Source organism: Populus alba, chromosome 5 (genome assembly GCF_005239225.2).
Source record: "Populus alba chromosome 5, ASM523922v2, whole genome shotgun sequence".
Lineage (NCBI taxonomy): Eukaryota > Viridiplantae > Streptophyta > Magnoliopsida > Malpighiales > Salicaceae > Populus > Populus alba.
The window spans coordinates 3,874,113-3,893,847 of record NC_133288.1 but is presented as its reverse complement, the minus strand read 5'-3'; the positions used below and the strand labels follow the sequence as shown (position 1 = coordinate 3,893,847).

Sequence of the window (19,735 nt, the reverse complement as noted above, 5' to 3'; positions counted from 1 at the left end):
TAAGATATAGAAAAAATTAATTATAGATAAGTAAGATTTAAGAATGAAAAAAATATTAAATACAGGATTAAGTTGCAAAAAAATATATAAAAACATAGGAATTCAATATTGTTTTTTTTTTAAAAAAATGAAAGGACTCAACTAATGTTTCTTATTAAAAATATTAGATTAAATAACAGTTTGATGTTATGATTTATGAAAGCTTAAACTACCGAATTGATAAGCTGGAGCAGCATAAGCTTGCAAGCAGTAGCAGTTCGAGGTGGTTAGCAGCTGCAATGAGTTTTATAAAACATTACAATAGATATTCTTTGGCTATCAATGCTCTCAAATACCATACAAACGTTCATCCAACTACAAGGAAAAGGAATGTTAATGTTTAGTTCTCATCACATCAAGAACTTATTACAGTAGATCAAAATACTTTTAAGGAGGTAAATTTGTTTTCTTTAAATTAGTTTTGGAAAGAAACAAGAAGTGGGTTTTGAAAAAAATAAAGTAAAGTTCGATTCTTTTGAATGAAAAAGAATGTTGCTTATTAATTGGTTTTTGAATCTTCTGAAAATGGAGAGTTTGATGAAAAGATTGAGAATTCTAGTGTGATAGTGCAATAAGCTGACAATTATGTGGATGATGGATCAAAGAAAGAAGAGGAGGGTGATGTTGAGGAAGTTGATGAGGAAAAAGAGACCAGATCCAAGAAGAAGAAGATTAAGGAGGATTCTTACAAGTGATAGTTCTGTAACAAACATAAATCTGTTACCCTCTTTACTACACTTTATAGAAAGCTTTGGCTGGGTTTAAATTTGAAAAGTGAAATAAGAACATCGTCTTCTCGGGTCTGTTGAGGAAATTATGCCGCCATAAGCATGTCTGTATTTAGCAGACAGTCCTAAGGAGTGTATAAATGCTTCTGGACTGTTGGGTAAGAGGAACATCAGCCTGCTTTAAAGGGTGAAAGACAAGTCTGCTGCATGAATAAATGACAATCCATTTGATGTAAGAGGAAACGTTTTGAAGTCTCCTAAAAGGTTCAACAACTTGCCACTCTCACAAGCTTATACCCATCTTCCTACGTGCAATTTTCAACCGATCTTGGCAACATTCAAAGAGAGATATGGTTAAAGATCATTAGAAACTTCAATTCAGGATCATTGGGAGACATTTAGAGAGAATACAGACCGTAAGTGATGTGGCTCTCTAATAGAATAAATGAAATCAAATATATCCATACGTGTAATCATATGCATGATTCAAAGCAGTAAGCAAGTGATGGATTCGAAGATCACAGTAAGGTTGCAGATGTTGAAGATCCAACAAGACATATTTTTTTAAGTAGTCAAGAAGGGAGAGAGCTTAGATGTAAATTTCAAGACTCTTGGACTTTTCGACAATATGACAATACCATCACGAAGTCCTTTGCCGAGGAACCCACGGATGCTGATACTTTTTTTGACGTTGAACCAGTACAAAACCACAAGTTTACTAAGTTCTGCAACCGCAAAGTTGGGCTGACGGGCTGACCCCGGCACATTATTTCCACCTACAAAATTAGAGCCACAGAGAGAGAGACAGAGAAAGCAGTATTCATCAATTATAAGCACACAAAACACAAGATGTGATATCATTTCCGAAAACAATGACTTCCATTAAATATGACGAACAATTTTATCAAATATGCACCAGCAATTTTAGGAAGCAATGAACTGTCATGAAAAAAGTAGTAGGCTTCCTAGAAAGTCCATTGCATAGTTCAGATTACCCCCTCCTCCCCCAAGAACATCAAGCAACTAAGCCAGTAGTTATTACAAGATGAGTAGATTAGATTTTTATTCAGCAAGCAGAGGAAGAGCTTTCACAGTGTCATGAGAAAATAGGAGTTGAGGTATAAGAGTATGAAATATGACAGTGTCGACTAAGTTGATATAGAATTATCTAAAAACTAGGATTGTTTTGCATCTGGCCAAAAACGTCATTGATCAAACAAAAATATTAGGCTACATGACATGCACACCTCTGGATACTTGTTACCGTCGCTTATCATTCATCAGTATATGTATCTCCCTTTGTTCCAGTAAAATTACATTTTACTTGAAAGATAGGGTTCAATGTCCATTGATTAAAGATAGAGTATATTTAAATTTTCCTAGCAGATCTTGGTATGGGAAATATTCACCTTATTGACACTTGACAAAGACGCAAGATTCATTTTGATTCTTAAAGTTTCAGGAACCATTCAAATCATTCCAACCGGCTTCCTAGGATTTAAAAAATTGTAACAGATGGATGTTCCTGTGAAAAATTAGGAACCATTCCAATCATTTTGAGTTGGCATCCTTGGGCATATAGAAGGATAATTCTATACGAATTTAATATCAAGTGGCTCAGTACAGTAGTTACAAGCTCAAATCTGTTCTTGATCTTTTATGCTTTCAGGGCCATAATAAAGGGCCGGGGTGAAAAAATAGAACTGACAAACTTGAAGAGAGATGAACTCACCTCAGTTTCACTACCAAGATCGAGTTTCTTTACGAGATACTTCTGGATGAAAGACACGGGCATTTTACCATCCCTGTGATGAGGAAGTCAAGAAAAATTGAACATTTGGTAATTGAGGATAAGTTCTAAGTCAATCGATGGCTTCATCATATTTGACCTAGAATTGATCAAACTCACAAGAATAACCATCAAGTGAACACGGCAAAACAAAGCCAATCAATGATGAGAAACAGTTTGATTTTCAAATACTAAAAGCAAAGTTAGACTAAACAGGTTTTAGAATACAAAACAATAAAATCCGTACACTTACTGAAATAACCAACATATGAAAAGCCTAATATTTATCAATTGTAGCAGATGGATAAAATACGTAAAAATTTCATCCACATTCTGGGAAAACAAATGCTTGGACCATAAAATCATATCATCTCATGTAAAAGCCTTGATGCCGTTTCTATTTGACATCTTCAAGCAAAAAACAAAGACCCACTTTCTTAGCCTGTCAAAAGAGATTATGAGATAACATGGTGGCCAAACTTCAAATTTACCCCTTCAAAAACTGAAATAGTTTTCAAATACACAAATGAAGAAAAAAAATGATATATATAATGCAGAATAAAGCAAAATGAAACAAAGTAAAGAGGGTAAGAAGACTAAAGAAACTCACTTGATCCTCAAGTAGCATGTGGATATCTGTGGCAAGGAAGCATCTCTTTTCCTGGAGACATTTACCATAAAATTAGTGACAAACATTGAAGCAGTCAGCAAACCAAACTTAAAAAACTTAGATAAATTAATATAAATTAGAGACAGCCTGAGAAGCAACTTACTGGTCTTCAGAGGCAACCAATGAGAACCATATTGGACCGTTTCTTCTATTGCTCTTAGCTCCTGCAGCATCTACCATTGCTTGAGCTGAGGCACTCAACCCCTCAGACATAACTGCCCTTTTTCGTGCTGCTGTTAACCTTCTCCGCTTCACTGATACAGGAAGCGAATTTGTTCCATTCTTGTCATCTAGGACTCTTATTCCCTGTCCATGCTCATTTTTTATTTTAGCCATATATATGTCACTGTGTTGACCATTGGGTGATTCTGCTCTGGATTCATAAAGATGAGGTTTGCTATCAGGGCCATCAAGCAGGCCAGATTTGGCTAGGGACAGTCCTTGTGAATGCGACTTGGAGGACTTGGTTCTGTTAGCAGCTTCAACAAGACAATTCAAGGGCGTCCATAGATCAGCCTTCCCTTCAATCATTTGAACATCAGCATCCTCGCCATCATCATTAGGTCTTTGCTCAGTAGAAGGTTCAGCCACAGAGGAATCCTGCATTAATTTAACAAGGCAAAAATTGTTAATATAGTGAAAATATTTTTGCCAGCAAGAACTAGCTTGCACAACTTCATAGTGGAATTTCAAGTCATCCAAGCACAAAGAATGAAACAATTGTCTCCTTTACCAGCCTTTTCTTTTGAATACTTTTGAAAGGGAACCCTGGTGAGTTCAAATTATCTTTGGCAGAATCTGCATTCTTGGATTCCTCAACAGTAAAACTGCATCCTCGTAATGCAGCAGCCTTTCTGGCACCAGCTTTAGATCTCCTTCCTGTCAAGCCAGTTTGAATTGGCACTTTGTAAGTGCTGACCACCAATGACGATAATGATCTCTCCTTTCTTTTTGCTGGCAATGCAATTGAAGGAATAATTTCAGGGGGCTTAGCTTTTCTTCTCTTGAAAGGAAATATTTTAGCCCTTATATCTTGCAAACTATGATCTGCCCTGCATACAAACATGAAAATTCCAGTGCAAAAAATCAGTTTTCTATAAACATGAGAAAACTACATAACATGCATTCTGAGCTAAATGTTTTCCAGGAAGTTTGTCAAAATGCATGTCGTGGGCAGGAAGAGTTGTTTAACTAAAATACCATCTCGAATTGAGCAGATTTCTTGAGTTAAGAAGTTTTGCTCCATCTTTAAGGAAGATTTACCAAAACAAATCAATTTACAGTTGGTTAAGGTAAGTAGAATTACAGTTAGTGAAGGTAAAATCATGTGAAAGGATTTGCAGAGAGCTAGTCTATATTGCCAAAAATAATATGTAAACCATATCAAATTCAATCAAAAAGAAATTCACCATAATAGAAGTCTAGCGATTTGTGGCACTTCATAATTTATAAAGATCAAAAGGGAAAAAAAAGTGCCTGTAACTATGCAAGCATGTGTCAGTTCATCTTTATGGGTATGTAACTTGGTTATAATTTATAGAAAGACTAACCTGAGTTTGTCTACTGGAAGACAACCCAGATTCATATTGCATACAGGACAACAATCTACCTCTTCATCTGAGAGCTTTTCATATATGCATTTCCTGCAGACTGGTTTGGAATTCAAAACCAACTCTTCATAAACAGATCACTGAACAACCAAAGATTTCTAGACTGAAAAGGAATTAGAGGGTATAGCTTGTTCAAGACCAGAAGATTGTATCTAACATCTTAGATAAAATAATCAACACGAAAAAGTATCAGAAAGATGCACCAGTACTAAAAGTTAGTAACAATAAAAGTTCAAGATAACATGCATCCCAAATGATTAAACAGAGAAAATTATCATAGATAAGCACAATTCCATTGAATTTTTGCCACTCCATTGTAATTAGCATGCATAATCTTAATATTCTCAATTAATGATAAGAGTAAATTTATTGATGTAGTCAACAAACAATGACCAGATTGTCCCTTCAACAATGGTATGAAATTTATTGAATCCTGCTCATACCAGCATTAATCAACAAAACACCCATGGTGAACTCAGTCAATTGGGTACATGCCCACCAGTGGACTTTGACAGATTTTAAGATTTTGTATGAACTTGAAGTTTATGTTTATTTAAGTCATTTACAGAGGACAGAATGCGGCAATATGAAGTTATTATTAATCATTGCCCACAAAGGTACAACAAAAATTCAAATTAGTTCACAAATGCAAGTTATAGTTTAATTTTCTATCGGAAACTGAGATCAACAAGAAAGAAACCAAAGCTTTCTATGTGGTGCAGAGCAAGCATCACAGAACTTTACCACCTCAAGCCTAAAAGAACAGACTAACAGAGAGTATTTGGATATTCCTTCCACCCGATGCAAGATAACAAATTCAAGTATGCATATCGTTGTCATGATATTATACATGCAATGTACAAAGTTGAAACCGAAATCATCAAGAAAACACTATTCAGCACTACGTGGCAAAAGGCCATAAAAAAAACTCAAAGCCATACATGCATGAACCAAAAGCAAGAATACACAAGTTTTCAGAGAATTGGAAAAACTTCAACAGTCCACACCATATAAAGAATATAAACGCAATTAGGATTGCACTCCATATCCATTGATAAAAATCCAAACAAACCCCTTCTCGACATTGAATTACCAAATTGCAACATCCATACAAGCCATGATAAGCAAAGCAAACATGAAATTGAAAAACAAGAAAAACCCAGATCAAGAAACAACAACTCAAATCATACCAGCCAATTCCACAACAATCCCAACAACCCCAGATCAACACAAGATTTCACACAAGAGAGGGTAAAAGAAAAACTTACACGTATGGAGACACGAAAAAATCGTGGTAGCTTCTTTTAAGAGCTTATTGCAAAGGGGGCATGTCATGCATGCCTCTAATATCTCTCTCTTAACTTTCACAATCTGTCCTGACATATCCGTTCTCTGTGTCTACGCTAATACATTCAGGGCTGGAAAAGACTTAATAAATAATAACACTAATAATTAAGAAAGATCTAAAGAGAGAACAGTGAAGAAGTAGTAGTAGTCGTCGACGTGTGGGGTTTCTTTTTGTTGGAATTTTAGGACACGAAAAGGGCTATGAGTTTGTGTGTTTTCCTTTTTGCTTCGACGAAATCACATGAAAGGTTAGGCAGAAGCGACGAGCGTGTGTGAGTGTGTTTTCTACTTGTGTTCGGTTTTGTGTCCAGCCTTAGCTTGTTTTAAGTTGATCCACACAAAAAATATTGACCTTGACTAGACTTGAGTTGATTAACTTCGTTTATCCTGTTAGTCGATTTAACTTTAAATATATATTTAAAAAAAAGAATGGAATGATATTTTTTTTAATAAAAATAATTAATTTAGTTTGATATATAACTCGTGTGTTGAGTTGACCCAATAAAATAATATATATTTAGTATTGAGTTGCATGATATTTTTTGTTTAATAACACATTAAAATCATAAAAAAAATACTAAAAGATATTAATTTAATATTTTTCAAATAAAATATAGTACTTCCAAAATTAAAAACCACAACACTCTCGTATCCTCAGTAGCATTGATAACTATATCTAGATGAACTGCTTAGAAAAAAAGTTAATTTGGATTGATGTTACTTTTACTATTTAAAACAAATAACAATGGAAGCACTTTCACCGCTTCCAGTACCACCAGGCCTACAATTGCTTTGACAGTTTTTGGAAGGTGAGCAGTACCGATCATCACTCGTGCCACAAAAACCCCATTGGCTACAACAAAGATTATTAGCACAGGTCCGGCCACCAGCTTGCCGGCCACAATTCTGGGCAGCAGCAGCAGCTGCTAGGCACAGAAGGAATACCATGAAAAAGCTTAGCCTCTACGTATTGTTTTGTGTATGTATTGGCTGCCTTTACTTCTCGTGGACGCATGGATTTATAACGAGGAGTGCATTGTTATAAACACATAAATATAATTACCCATGTTTTTTTCTGGAAAAGAACACTGGCATGCCTCAAGTATTCCACTTTGACTGTTATTAATCAGCATCCTCGATTGCTTCCTTGACTCAATGAATTCTAGAGAGTCTATATAATGAAAATCTGTGTGAATGGAGTTCTTGTGATTGTTTTTGACAGATTCTAGATAATACACTAACCATGGGAAAGAGAAGGCCATAGGTGGGGATGCATGGAGGGAGGTAGGAAAAGAAAAACTGCCATTGGAATGGAGAGTCAAGATTGGCAACTACGGTGGTTTTTGTGATGACAGTGGTTATTGTTTTTTTAAATATTTTTATATTTAAAAATATATTAAAATAATATTTTTTTATTTTTTTAAAATTTATTTTTATGTCAGCACATTTTAACAATTTAAAATTATAAAAAAAAATTAATTAAAAATTTTCAAAAATAATTTTTAAATATAAAAACAAATGCATTATATATGTTTTTTTTGCTGGAGCCTACAAGTCAAGTCCAGCACTTGTGCCGTAAGATGCGGCTTATCCATAATCTCTTTTTAATAACCAGAACTCAAGTCAAATCCAAACTTTACCATGATAAGAAAAGATGTGTGTATTTAATATTGTGTTATATAATATTTTTTTAAAAATATTTTTTTATTTAAAAATATATTAAGATAATTAATTTTTCAATTTATTTTTCCCATATGAATTTTAATTTATTTTTTTTAATATATATATATAATATTTATAAATTAAAATTCATATTAGAAAAATAAATTGAAAAACAATTATTTTAATTATTTGCCCTTGCCTTCTTGTTGTTATTGAAGAGGACCATAATAATAATTATTTTTTAAAATATTTTTTAATTAAAAATATAGTAAAATATTTTTTATTTTTAAAATTTTATTTTGATATAAATATATTAAAATAATCTAAAATCATATAAAAAATAAAATAAAATAAAAATTTATTTTTTAAAAAAATATTTTTAAAACATAAAAATAAACAACTCTAAAATGTTTGATTCGTTTTCAAATTATACAAATTTTGGACTAAAGTGCTTGATTTAAAGTTTTAAATAAAGTCGGCTCACTTAAACGATAAGAATTAAAATTCATATCATAAAAGGGTGTAAAATTAGTGTACTAATAATGTAATTATCCCAATAAAAGATTTTGAGAAAAAAAAAAAAAAAAAACAAAGGAGATTTCTCTAGAACAGGTAGCTTAGAAAGGTTTGAGATGCCCTGGAATAAATAATTGTTGTTCCAATGCAACCTTTCCCTTTTCCATTGATAAATATTGAGACAGACAATTAGGAAAATGGTATCGAACAGAGGTTGCGAGGATGACAGAGAGAGTATCGATGAAGTGTCTGATAATAAAAGGGTTTTAAGCATATCGAGTGAAGGTTTTGTTGTAGACACATATAGTTCACTCATTTGATAATAGAAGGCTGGAGTCAATACGTCCTGCAGAGAATCTGTTGATTTGGCTTCAAGTTGATGTAGAGAATCTTGAAGCTTCTTCCATGCAGAGGCTTATGCAGCTTCTAATTGATCTGGATTGAACGTTTGCTTTCTCCAGATAGGAATTAGTTATAGCTGAAAATATTTCTAAATGACTTGGAAAATCTGTAGGCTTTGGAATCACGAGTAGATCAATGCAGATACGAGAGATTAAGCACAGCAAACTCCAAAATGGAAGTGAGATTGTCTTTGGAGTGTTTGCCAATTCCTCAGTGATGAATCTCAAAAGTTGTGAGATATGGAATTGATTGTGGAGGTTGAGTTGAGAAGAAGATAACATGTTAGCTAAAGATTCAAACTCAACTTCAGCAAAACCCCTTGATCAAAGGCAATTGAATTGGTTAAATAATGCAAAATGGAGAATGAGAGAAATATGTATTTATTAATGCATTTGAACCTGCAATTGGAGAATTAGAAGCAAGAGGAGTATTGGCCATTGTATTGAATGCTTCGGAGTTGGAAGAAGATCCATTCTTGTGTGGTTCTGTGGTGGTGGGGATATCTGAAACTTCACCAGGGAGTGCAAGAGAGCCTTTTCCTGATTGAGAAACTACTTGCGGCACTAGTCCAAGGTCTCGAATAGATTCTTCTGATTCAGGAATCACTTTGGAATCTTGTAATTCTTCCTGAAAATGAAAATTAGAAACATTATCCAGATCCAAGTTTCAAGTAAAATTCATTAAAAGTCCTCTTGACTGAGGCAGACAAAAAAGAAAAAACCCAACAGTTAGATGAAGAAAATTAACGTAAACAGGAAAGGATGGATCAAGACTTGCCTCCAAAGGGATGGAATAAGCAGCAAACATCTGGGACCCCGAAGGCTCTCCATCATCTTGTCCATGTCCTTGGGGAACTAGGTCATCCGCCCTAGAAGTTTGGAGGTCCTGTGCCCCCTCTCTTTGCTCTCCTTTCTTTTTTTTGGGCAACGCAACTGAAGGCATAACTTCAAAAGCCTTAACTTCTCTTCTTTTAAAAGGAAATATTTTGGCCCTCATATCTTGCAGATAATTGTCTGGCCTGCATGCAAACATGAACATCCCAAAACAAACATTTTATTTTTTGTCTTTTTTAAATAGACAATAAAATCTCATTATTGTCCTGATCTAAATGTTTTCTGGGAAGTGGAAGAAAATTTCAAGCAGGACTCCTTGAATAAGAAGTTCAGCTCTTGTCTACGGCAACCACATAAATCTATCTACTATTGGTTAGGGCATCCAGCAATACAATCAGTGAAAACAAAATCATGTCAATAGGGCGGCGAGTCTGTGTTGCCAAAAGCAAATATCCACAAACCAAATCAATTTCAAATGAGCCAATCATCAGATCAGAGTATCTAGATTTAACAAATAACAGTTACCATATATTACTGATCAATGACCAACCTCAATCACGATCTTAAAGTTCAGGGAGCCAATACTGATAGATACTTAGAGATCATATCACCTTTTCAATTGTGCTTTAGAAGAGGTTACTTTTATGCCATTTTGGAACCTAAAAGATAAAAGTAGTGCCCCTACACACAAGTGTATATAGCAAAAGCTAACCTGAGTTTCTCAGTCGGTAGACGACCTAGATGCATATTGCATATGGGACAGCAATCTACCTTTTCATGAGTGAGCTTTTTGTATATGCATTTCCTGCAGACTGGTAGACATTTCATAAACTCATCAGAAACAGATCAATGGAAGAGAAAAGATCACTCGATAGAATTAGAAGATTCAAGATTAGAAGATTAGATATAACACCATAGATCCAAATAATCAAGAAAAGATGATCAAAAGGATTATATCTCAAATAGAACATTAAAGGTAAATAAAATTATTGGCATAGTCATGAAGCTTTGGAATTGATGGTTATGTCATGGTGTAATGTGTGCGAGTAGGAAGTTATTCTTAAACAGTGTCCCAAGCCGCCCACAATTATAAAGATTAGTAAGTATGATTAAGTATCTCTGCAGCGCTTGTTACTAATGTAGCATATGACCTTACAAACAAAGTTTTCTATTTTGTATAGAGAATGCATTGCACCAATTGTGCCACCACAAACCTAAGGAAAGGACTAACAGGGTATTTGGAAATTCTTCCTTTATGTTTTTATAACAGATTCATGTGTGCATAAACAAACAAATCAAGAAAACGCAAAGCATGGAAAACCAGATCAATAAACTGCAAAGCAACTAAAGAAATAACCCAGATTATTATATTTATTTCCACTGCAACCTTGACAGCTTCAGATTGAGGGGGGGGAATCGATCACACAAGAACAAAATATAGAGCAACAGAGTAAACCTTACAGGTATGAAGACACAGAGAGATTGTGGTAGCTTCATTTAACAGGTGATTACAAAGAGGGCAAGTCATGCATGCCTCTAGTTTCTTCCTCTTCACTCTCACTACTTGTTCCACCATCTCTTTCTCTTGACTATAGAGACACAAGGGCACAACATTATTTTCATACTAAAATAATGCTGACAATCACCTAACGTTTTAAGAGAAAAGGAAACTAACATTTTTCTTCAACTGAAAACTACTATTAACAACAGTCAAAGAACAAAAATCATAATACCAAGTCATATTTGACTGCCAATACGAAACAATCAAAACAAATTGCAGTGATGACAGAAAAGAGGAGAATACAGGGATCACATTGTACCCATTAAAGCTTAAAGCTTTAACAGCTCCATATTTCCAAAGAAACAAACTTTTGAACTACTAAAACACACAAACCATCATAGCTAAGCAACAAAACTGGTCCAAAAACAGGAAAGATTCAAGACCCTTTAAAGAAGGGAAGGAGTGGAAAAGCAAAACACAAGCGGGTATTTCTGTGAAACTGGATAGAGTTTCAAGGGGAAAAAAAGTTGAAAACTTTTCCTTTTTCCCATATTTTCTCAGGAACCAAACAAAAAGAAACAAACCTTCTCTCATCCATATCTTCAAACAGCACAATGTGAAATAAAAAAACAATAGGATTCCGGTAATTCAATCTTCAAACTTGTGTCAAGAGTGCCAGTTTCAATTTCTGTGCTCAGAGGGAAAGTGAGGGGGAGAGGAGTGTACTGATTTGGGATGGTGGAATGCAGAGAGTACTGGCTCCGTTGCCCGCGCTCGGCTGTGGGCATGTACTCGAGGTGTCAGCAACGATCTTGTGCGTATATTTTTTTTAAAAAAAAACAACAGGTGTAAACTTGTGATGTACGACCCTCTCGAAATCAATATGATTAAAAAATATATATAAGACGAAAATGTTTCGACTTTGTTTTTTTTAAAAAAAAAAAATTCTTAAACTAAGTTTTTTTAACGTTAAAAAAATTCATACAGTAAATAACTCAATAGTATTATTAAATAATTCTTGAACTTTTTACCTAGCTATGCTTATAATTAAATCTGTGTTTTAGTTGTTCGACGTAATAAAATTAATTTGATGAGTTTAAAAATAATTTATATAATTAATAAAAATATAGTTTAATTTTAAAAAAATTAAAATAATACTTTTTGAATATTAAAACATAATAAATTTAATTGATCTTGAGTTAACATTTCAAATTTAATAAAAAATACAAAAACATTGGGACATTTATATTTTTCTTTTCTCACTTCTTTTTATTTTTCTGATTAGGCCTTCATTGGTATGAGCAACATAAATTTAAAACTAAATTACTTTCCAAACTTTCATATATTTATTTATTCAAGAAAAGATTAGATATTTATTAGTACATGAAAATCAACAAGCTAGCTTATTGAGTTTTCATCATAACATTGGAAGAGAATGGTGCCTTTTGATCAGCAATTCACGAACTGGTAGTTTACAATAAGGTGGCCTTGAGCATTGCCTCCTCCATCAGTATCTAGTTGCCGGAACACTCCAGCATCCATGTCGAGACCTCCATTGCTGCACCGGTCAACAATCCTCACTGTTGCTTGTGCTCCAGTCCCAGTGTTTGTCACCTGCAATACATTTATATATGTGGGAAACTATATTTAGTTATTTGAATTTGATCTTGATGCTCAGCGAATTCAGATAATTAAAAAAGAAATTGTTCTGCATTATCATCTAATTAACTTATCTTGCCCTCAAGCACCTGCCACAAGAAGCCTGGCCACGGGGTCCAACTGGTCCACATAAGGCAGTCCAACCATATTGTCTACGCCAAGCCAATGGCTTATTGGCATCCCATGTAGAACAATAAGCACGTACAGCGTTTCAGGTCCCATCCATTTTGCTCAGGGTTTTAGAAATGGTATGTAGCTCTAACAATGGAAGCACTCTCGCCACCTCCACTGCTACCACCGCCACCGCTGCCACCACTGGGTCTACAGTTGCTTTGAAAATTCTTGGAAGGTGAACAATGATCATCACTTGTTCCACAAAAGCCCCACTCGCTACAGCAAAGATTGTTAGCACAAGTCCGGCCTCCAGCAGCTTGCCGGCCACGATTCCTGGCAATGGCAGTAGCTGCTAGGCACAAAAGGAATACGATCAACAAGCTCAACCTCTCCATTCCTGTTGGTTGCATGAAGTTATAAGAAGGTGCTGGATTTATAGAGACTAAGGAGGATGTCACTGCCGTGCAAGCTCAACTATCCCTTGTGTTAGCATGTTAAATTTATAGAAACTGGATTCATATATATTCTAAATATGGACGATTTATGAAGCATCCAATCAAAAAACATCATGTTAGCATGTAAAATTATAAGGAAATTTCAATATTTTAAAAAATATTAAATAAGAAAAGTATTTATTTAATTATAATTATCAAATTTGTTAGTTAAAAAATCTAGATTATGCTGGATTTATAATTCAATCATTCGGATCATTGATCTACTCAAACCACATCCATGATAAATTTAAATGGATTATTTTCACTTTTTGAATTTTTTTAAAATATATATAAAAAGAGAGAAATCCGACTTGTGATTCAAGGTGATGTAAGGCATTTAATTTAGTTGACTCGTGTGGGGTTTCATATGAGCATAATCTTTTAAATCCGGTGGCTGAAATTATCCTTCCGCCCGTAGATATGCTATCCTAAAATCAAAATATAAACATTTCCAATTAGGCTCTATATTATTTTTTTAAAAAAAATTTAGTTTAAGCTTTATAAATTTTAAAATTATTAGAAAATTTTTTATAATTATTAACTCTAGAACTCAATTAGTCAAGATATATACACAAGCTGATCCAAATATTAAAATTAATAAATAAATAACCACCTCCAAATTACCGATTCACAAGAAAAGAGAAATAATTCATCACAATTTTGGTCAAATGAGACTCTGACTTTTCTTTTCTTTCTTTTTTTATTTACATAGGTGTTCGGGCTAGCTTGCGCGTATCACGACTAATTCTACGGCTCACTGAATATCCTGCAAACCCAGTGAACATGTAAGGCACCGCGGGGGTGACAGGCGTGCACGATAAGGTTTGAACCCAGGATACAGAAAAAATGAACAAATCATTTCAACCGTTGGGCCAAGACCTCAAGTGCAATGAGATTCTGACCTTGATTAGATCACTCGAGGCTTATCAAATTTCAATGGTCACATATATAGATAGCCACATGTTCTTCATCATCGACGATAGAGAGCAGAGGTTTAGCCCTGTTGATGGAACCACCACGATTAACGAGAGCTCATTGTTCACTATGAGGTGACCTTTGGCGTATCCATCTCCGTCAGTGTCCAAAAGGATCACGATGGAGGATATAAAATAAAAAATGATAATTAAAATAATTAGACTGAAAATTAAAATAAAAAATAAATTAGAGGATAACTAAACTTTTTTTATTGGAGAATTAAATTAAAAAAATAAAAAAAAAATTGAAAGAATGAGAAAAAAATAACACAAAATAAACTTGGTTTGAAAAGTAAGATTTACCAATAAAAATTTTAATAAAAAAATTCAAAAAAAAACAATTCAAAAAATAAGAATCAAATATTTAAAATTAAAGTACCAAATCAAAAAGAAATAATACTGATACAAAAGGGCAAAGGATGAAAAAAAAATTAATAAAATAAAAAAGACACAAATTTTTGTTTTAAGGTTAAATTGAAAAGGAAAAATAACTCCAACAAAAAAAAATGAGGGCCAATTTGAAAACAATAACACAAAATAAACTTAAAGTGAAAGGTGAAATTGAAAAAAAAAACTTATATAAAAAGGTATAGTAAAAAAAATTAAGAAATAAAAGAATAATAACTAAATTAAAAGGCATAATAATATATTATAAATTGAAATTGAAATATTAAATTGAAGGGAAACAAAAATCTTGTTTAAGAGTCAAGGAAAAAAATAAAAATAAATAAAAAAAGAATGACCAAATCACAAATACAAAAGAAAACAAAAAAGACCAATCAATAAATATTTACGTGTTAAAAGGCATAAAACATGTAAAATCAGGTTTAAAACTTGAAAATCAGTAAAATTAATTAAACTTGGTCAAACTTACATAAAATCTGGTCAACTTGTAAAAAATATGAAAACCGGTCCGATTTCATGATTTCTGCTAAAATGAAAAACAATTGTTCTTTTCTACTTTATCCTTTTTCCTGTCCACGTCTCCAGTCTCCACCCTTCTTTCTATGCTCCAATAGCTTTTGGAAATCTAATATTATTTTATTATTATAAAATACAATATTATCCTTAATAAAACAAAAAAAAATTAACTGAAAAGATATAAATATCTTTAGACCAAAAACTTTGGCTGTTTTGACTTAAAGAACATTTTAATAATTTAATCTAAAATATAAAAAACCAATAATACCCCTGGATAGAAGACATAATTTTTTTAGTCTCCAAGGATAGTTTAGTATTTTCATTATTTATATAAAACAAAAGGACCCTAGTATCCTTCTAAGCAAAGCCATTTATTATTTGAACAAATAACAAATTAGTAATTTCACTGTTGCAGTGAAACAATGAAATATATGAGGGGCTACAATAAAAACACTATTAAAACCCTCCTTCGTTATTGCTACATTGATCCATAATGAAGTAAACTTATCCTAATCAAATTAATTAGGACAATTTTACTTCATTATTTACTTCTTCCTTGACCATGCAATAAACAGCAGCAGCTAACTGTAAGAGTTAAAAAATAAATAAATAAAAAAGAAAAGCATGTTCATATATATCTTACCACAAGAAGCCTGTCCACGATGTCCAACCGGGCCACAAAAAAGCAGTCCAACAAAGTTTGCTCCGCCGCGAACAAGGCTTCCTAGCATCCCATGTAGAACAAAACGCACTAACTGCATTCAAATCCCATCCATGTCGTTGCGGATTGTACATGCGGTATGCGGCACGCACATTTGAAGCAATCTCACCACCACCTCCCGCCGCCGCCGACGCCGCCGCCTTTGTAATTGATTTGGCAATTCATGGATGGTGATCAGTATTTCAGTGTCTCCACACCGCCCATATTAGCCACAAAATAGGTTGTTAGGGCAAGTCTTACCACCGGCTTGCCTGCCATATTGTTCGCCAAATGCATCTCCCATTAGACACAACAAAACGATTTATTAAAACCCATTTATTAATTCTTCCCATTTATTAAAACCCACCTAGTTTTTCTTAAATCATAGTCTAATTGAAAGAAGAAGATGAGAGAATCATCAGGTTTTAATTTCTTAAAATAATCAATGATGGAATTTCCTTTAATAATTTAATACTTCAATAATGTTAATATAATTTTTTTTTTGTTCCGTCACCGTTTACGCCTGAAATTACTAACAAAAATTTACCTTCATAATTTTTATTAGTAAATTATAATAAAATATTTTCCTTTCATTTTTTTCTCTTAATTTTCTAGTAATAACTTGTTAGATTAATATCTTTTCTCTTATTTAAATTGAAACCTAAACTAAATTAGATTTCGGCTAATGAAATTTTTGGATGAAAATATGAAATTTAATAAAGTTTAATAACTATATTATTAAGCAAGGCTTATCAAGGAATCTCAAATACTAGGTTAATAATAGTAGGTTAAAAAATAAAAAAAAAAAAAAAAATAAAATTGTTTTTTTAAATAATTTTAGAGTAAATATCTATATTTTTAAAATATGAAGCATATAAAACATGTTTTGAGAGACAATATTTATTATTTTTTATTTCTAAAATATTCTTATAAAAACTCTCAATTCTAAAAATGTTCGACTAAAACATGTCAAAATAAAAATAATTATTATAATAGTTTTTAAAACCCAATTCCAGGGTTGATCCGGGGCAAAGCTCGGGTTACTAGTCAAGGCCAGGTCATGACTCGGTTTGACCTAAGACAACAGAAAAATAAAAAATAATTATTATCATAATTTTAAAACCCGATGCGATTGTCGATATTGGGCAAGACTCGGGTCACAAGTGTGGTTAGTCGTTAACTCAAGTCAATGTAATGACAAGAATAATTATTACCATAGTTTTAAAATCTGACTTGGGATTGACCTGAAATAAGACCCTAGTCATGTGTTGGAGGGGTCAATATAAAATAAAAATTATTCTTATCATAATTTTAAAACTTGATTTGAGGGTCGACTAGAGCAAGTATCGGGTCACAGGTCGAGAGGGTCAATACGGTTTAATCCAAATCAAAATTATTATCTTAATTTTAAAACCTGACTTGGGAGTAAACCCTAGATAAAGTTCAGGTTATTGGTCAAAGGGATCAATTGGGTGGACCTAATTTTTTTTTTAAAGGCAACGGGTTTTTGACCTGGTGTTTTATCTTGGGTTGCCTTAGGTTTTTTAACTAAGTCAAATTGAGTTAATCATTTATTTATTTTTTAAGAAACTCGAACTAGTTCAGACCTCAGATCAACCTGTCAAATCAATCTTAGTTTTATAACTAAGGTTATTATAATATTATTAATTTTAACAACCAATATAAACTAAAGTAAAAATAATAATATCTAATTATTTTTTAAAATATGTAAGTTTGACAACAATATATATTAAATGTAAAACAAAAATCTTTATATTTTATTTAGTTTTGCCCACCAAAACTAAACACGATACAAAGACAATGATTTTATCTTTTACACTAACCAACATAATTTTTTTTTTTTCTTTTTTTTTCTATATTATCTAATCTATCTCCATTATTTTTATCTTTTCTATTCTGGAATATTATCTTAACGGGACCTAAAATTGAATGTCAGACACTAATTATAACAAGGTTGAATATACACATAATAATGTTTCTACCACCTCTTCTGAGATGTTATTGTAAGATCTTCCACTGATTTTATATATATATATATACAAAGCCCACTGAGTGTGTATTTCTCCTGAGAGTAGGTATTATCTCTTAATGTACCCAACATGATAATGAAGTTGTTATGATCTTCTAAACTCAGATAATCTCCCATTAATCATCACCTTCCTGACCTTTCTTCCATATCTATCCTCTTTTTCTCTTGTTTTTTCTTCATCTGATAATTAAGGCATGTCAATAAATCAAGAACCACATCATGACACCCTTTTGGGATTATCTTGCGCATGATCATATGGTCGAGAATTTCTTGTGGCTAAAGTGGAGATGCTCATCATGATCAAGAACTAATCCTGGTAAATGCAATCAAATGGATTTGGATCGACTCGTAGCTAATCATGATCAGACAGCCAAGCACCCTTTTAAGTGCAATGTTTTGTTTGTATTTGCAAATTGGTCCTTCGTTGGAATCTCTAGGCTCTCGTATTTACTTGGGAAATACAGCTTGGTCCTTGTGATAATTAAAGTTAAAATCAAACTCTGCAAAATGATCTAAAAAATGAAGAACAAATAACTGTAAAACTACTCCATCACCTTCAGCAAAAAAGAAAGAAGTAGATAAGTTTCAAAGCTCCGCATAGTTTACTAACAAGATTACAAGAACATAAGCACATGAACTAACATGCAGATTAGCAAGTGGTTGCTTTTTTCTTCTTTTTTTTGGAAGGGACAAGTAGTTGCATTGTTATTTACTTAACTGACTAATTGTAGCAGCTAGAATGTATTTATATGATAATTTTCTCCATTAAAAACACAAAACAAAAGCAAATGTAAACATCTTCGAAGGATTAGTGTGATTTTGTCTGATCCGAGACAGTGAAGTTGTGCTTAAACAAATAGACACTTACTAAAGATGGGGAGATTTTTCAATATATATATATATATATATAGACACACACACACACACCTCAAGGTATTGGCTTCAAGAATCTTTGAAAGGAGATGAGAAATCCTACAAATCCCGACTTTAATGTTGGAGAGATCAAAAGGAAGAGATTCATGATCGATGCTTTCAAAATAAAAGGGTGCTTGGGACCTTTTTGGCCCCTCTTGTAACAAAAAACAAATTAACGAATAAGTAGAAGAGAACATGATACCCTCATGGAGTTAATTACGGGTTTAAGAATTTTTAAAGAGGACAAGACAAGTTCACAAATCCCTAGTTCTTTGATGGAAATCTTACACACACATGAATCCAACCAATTTCATCAACTCCAAGTTCTGACAAAAGGCAAAGTTTCAATTTCTTTCTTTTAACATTTCTTTTTTGGCTCGTTGTATTAGCATCATTAAACGTTGGCAAAACATATAATTTATTTTTTTTTAAAAAAAAAAAAAGCAATGTCAATGATCTTGTTTATCGAATTATCGATCGGATGTATGCCACTGTAAATTATACTAAATCCACTTGGAATGGAAGCCCAAAGGAAAATATATTTGTCCCAGAAACAAGTCCCTTTAAAAGACAATAAAATACAAAACTATTTGAATTTCTGATCGTTTGATAAGACTATAATGTTATGTTAGATAAATAATCAATCCAAATATTTTTAAAATCTCATAATTATATAGCTTTAGTGTGTTTAATATTATTGTGTAAAGTGTTTTATATAAAAGCATTTTTTATTTAAAATCAAATGTGTTAAAATAATTTTTTTTTTTTTTGATATTAACACATGAAAACTATTAGACACATTTTTAAATTT

General features: G+C 32.7%; 2 protein-coding genes and 1 pseudogene across 6 annotated transcripts; all 3 read right to left on the bottom strand.

Annotated features, from left to right (window-relative positions):
- Window positions 1-1,204: 1,204 nt before the first annotated feature.
- On the bottom strand, window positions 1,205-6,489 carry LOC118051499 (E3 ubiquitin protein ligase DRIP2). 2 transcript variants are annotated; one of them, XM_073409498.1, is made up of 7 exons: window positions 6,105-6,489; window positions 4,777-4,939; window positions 3,960-4,278; window positions 3,330-3,826; window positions 3,167-3,217; window positions 2,500-2,572; window positions 1,205-1,543 (listed from the first exon to the last, which is right to left on the bottom strand). In XM_073409498.1, the coding sequence occupies exons 2-7, from the start codon at window positions 4,809-4,811 to the stop codon at window positions 1,370-1,372; spliced, it is 1,149 nt and encodes a 382-aa protein (XP_073265599.1). In that variant the 5' UTR covers window positions 4,812-4,939; window positions 6,105-6,489; the 3' UTR covers window positions 1,205-1,369. The 2 variants fall into 2 exon arrangements, with proteins under 2 accessions (XP_073265599.1, XP_034918058.1); XM_035062167.2 differs by having other exon boundaries at window positions 4,777-4,876.
- A 2,006-nt stretch (window positions 6,490-8,495) lies between these two features.
- LOC118051500 (uncharacterized) lies at window positions 8,496-11,957 on the bottom strand. Of its 4 annotated transcripts, XM_073409500.1 has the most exons (6): window positions 11,824-11,946; window positions 11,058-11,185; window positions 10,309-10,408; window positions 9,537-9,781; window positions 9,162-9,386; window positions 8,496-9,081 (listed from the first exon to the last, which is right to left on the bottom strand). In XM_073409500.1, exons 1-6 carry the CDS (start codon window positions 11,883-11,885, stop codon window positions 9,050-9,052), a joined length of 792 nt encoding a protein of 263 aa, XP_073265601.1. In that variant the 5' UTR covers window positions 11,886-11,946; the 3' UTR covers window positions 8,496-9,049. The 4 variants fall into 4 exon arrangements, with proteins under 4 accessions (XP_073265601.1, XP_073265602.1, XP_073265600.1 ...); XM_073409501.1 differs by having other exon boundaries at window positions 8,496-9,386; window positions 11,682-11,957; XM_073409499.1 differs by having other exon boundaries at window positions 8,496-9,386.
- A 583-nt stretch (window positions 11,958-12,540) lies between these two features.
- Window positions 12,541-13,313, bottom strand: LOC118051501 (pathogenesis-related protein PR-4-like; annotated as a pseudogene).
- Window positions 13,314-19,735: the final 6,422 nt, after the last annotated feature.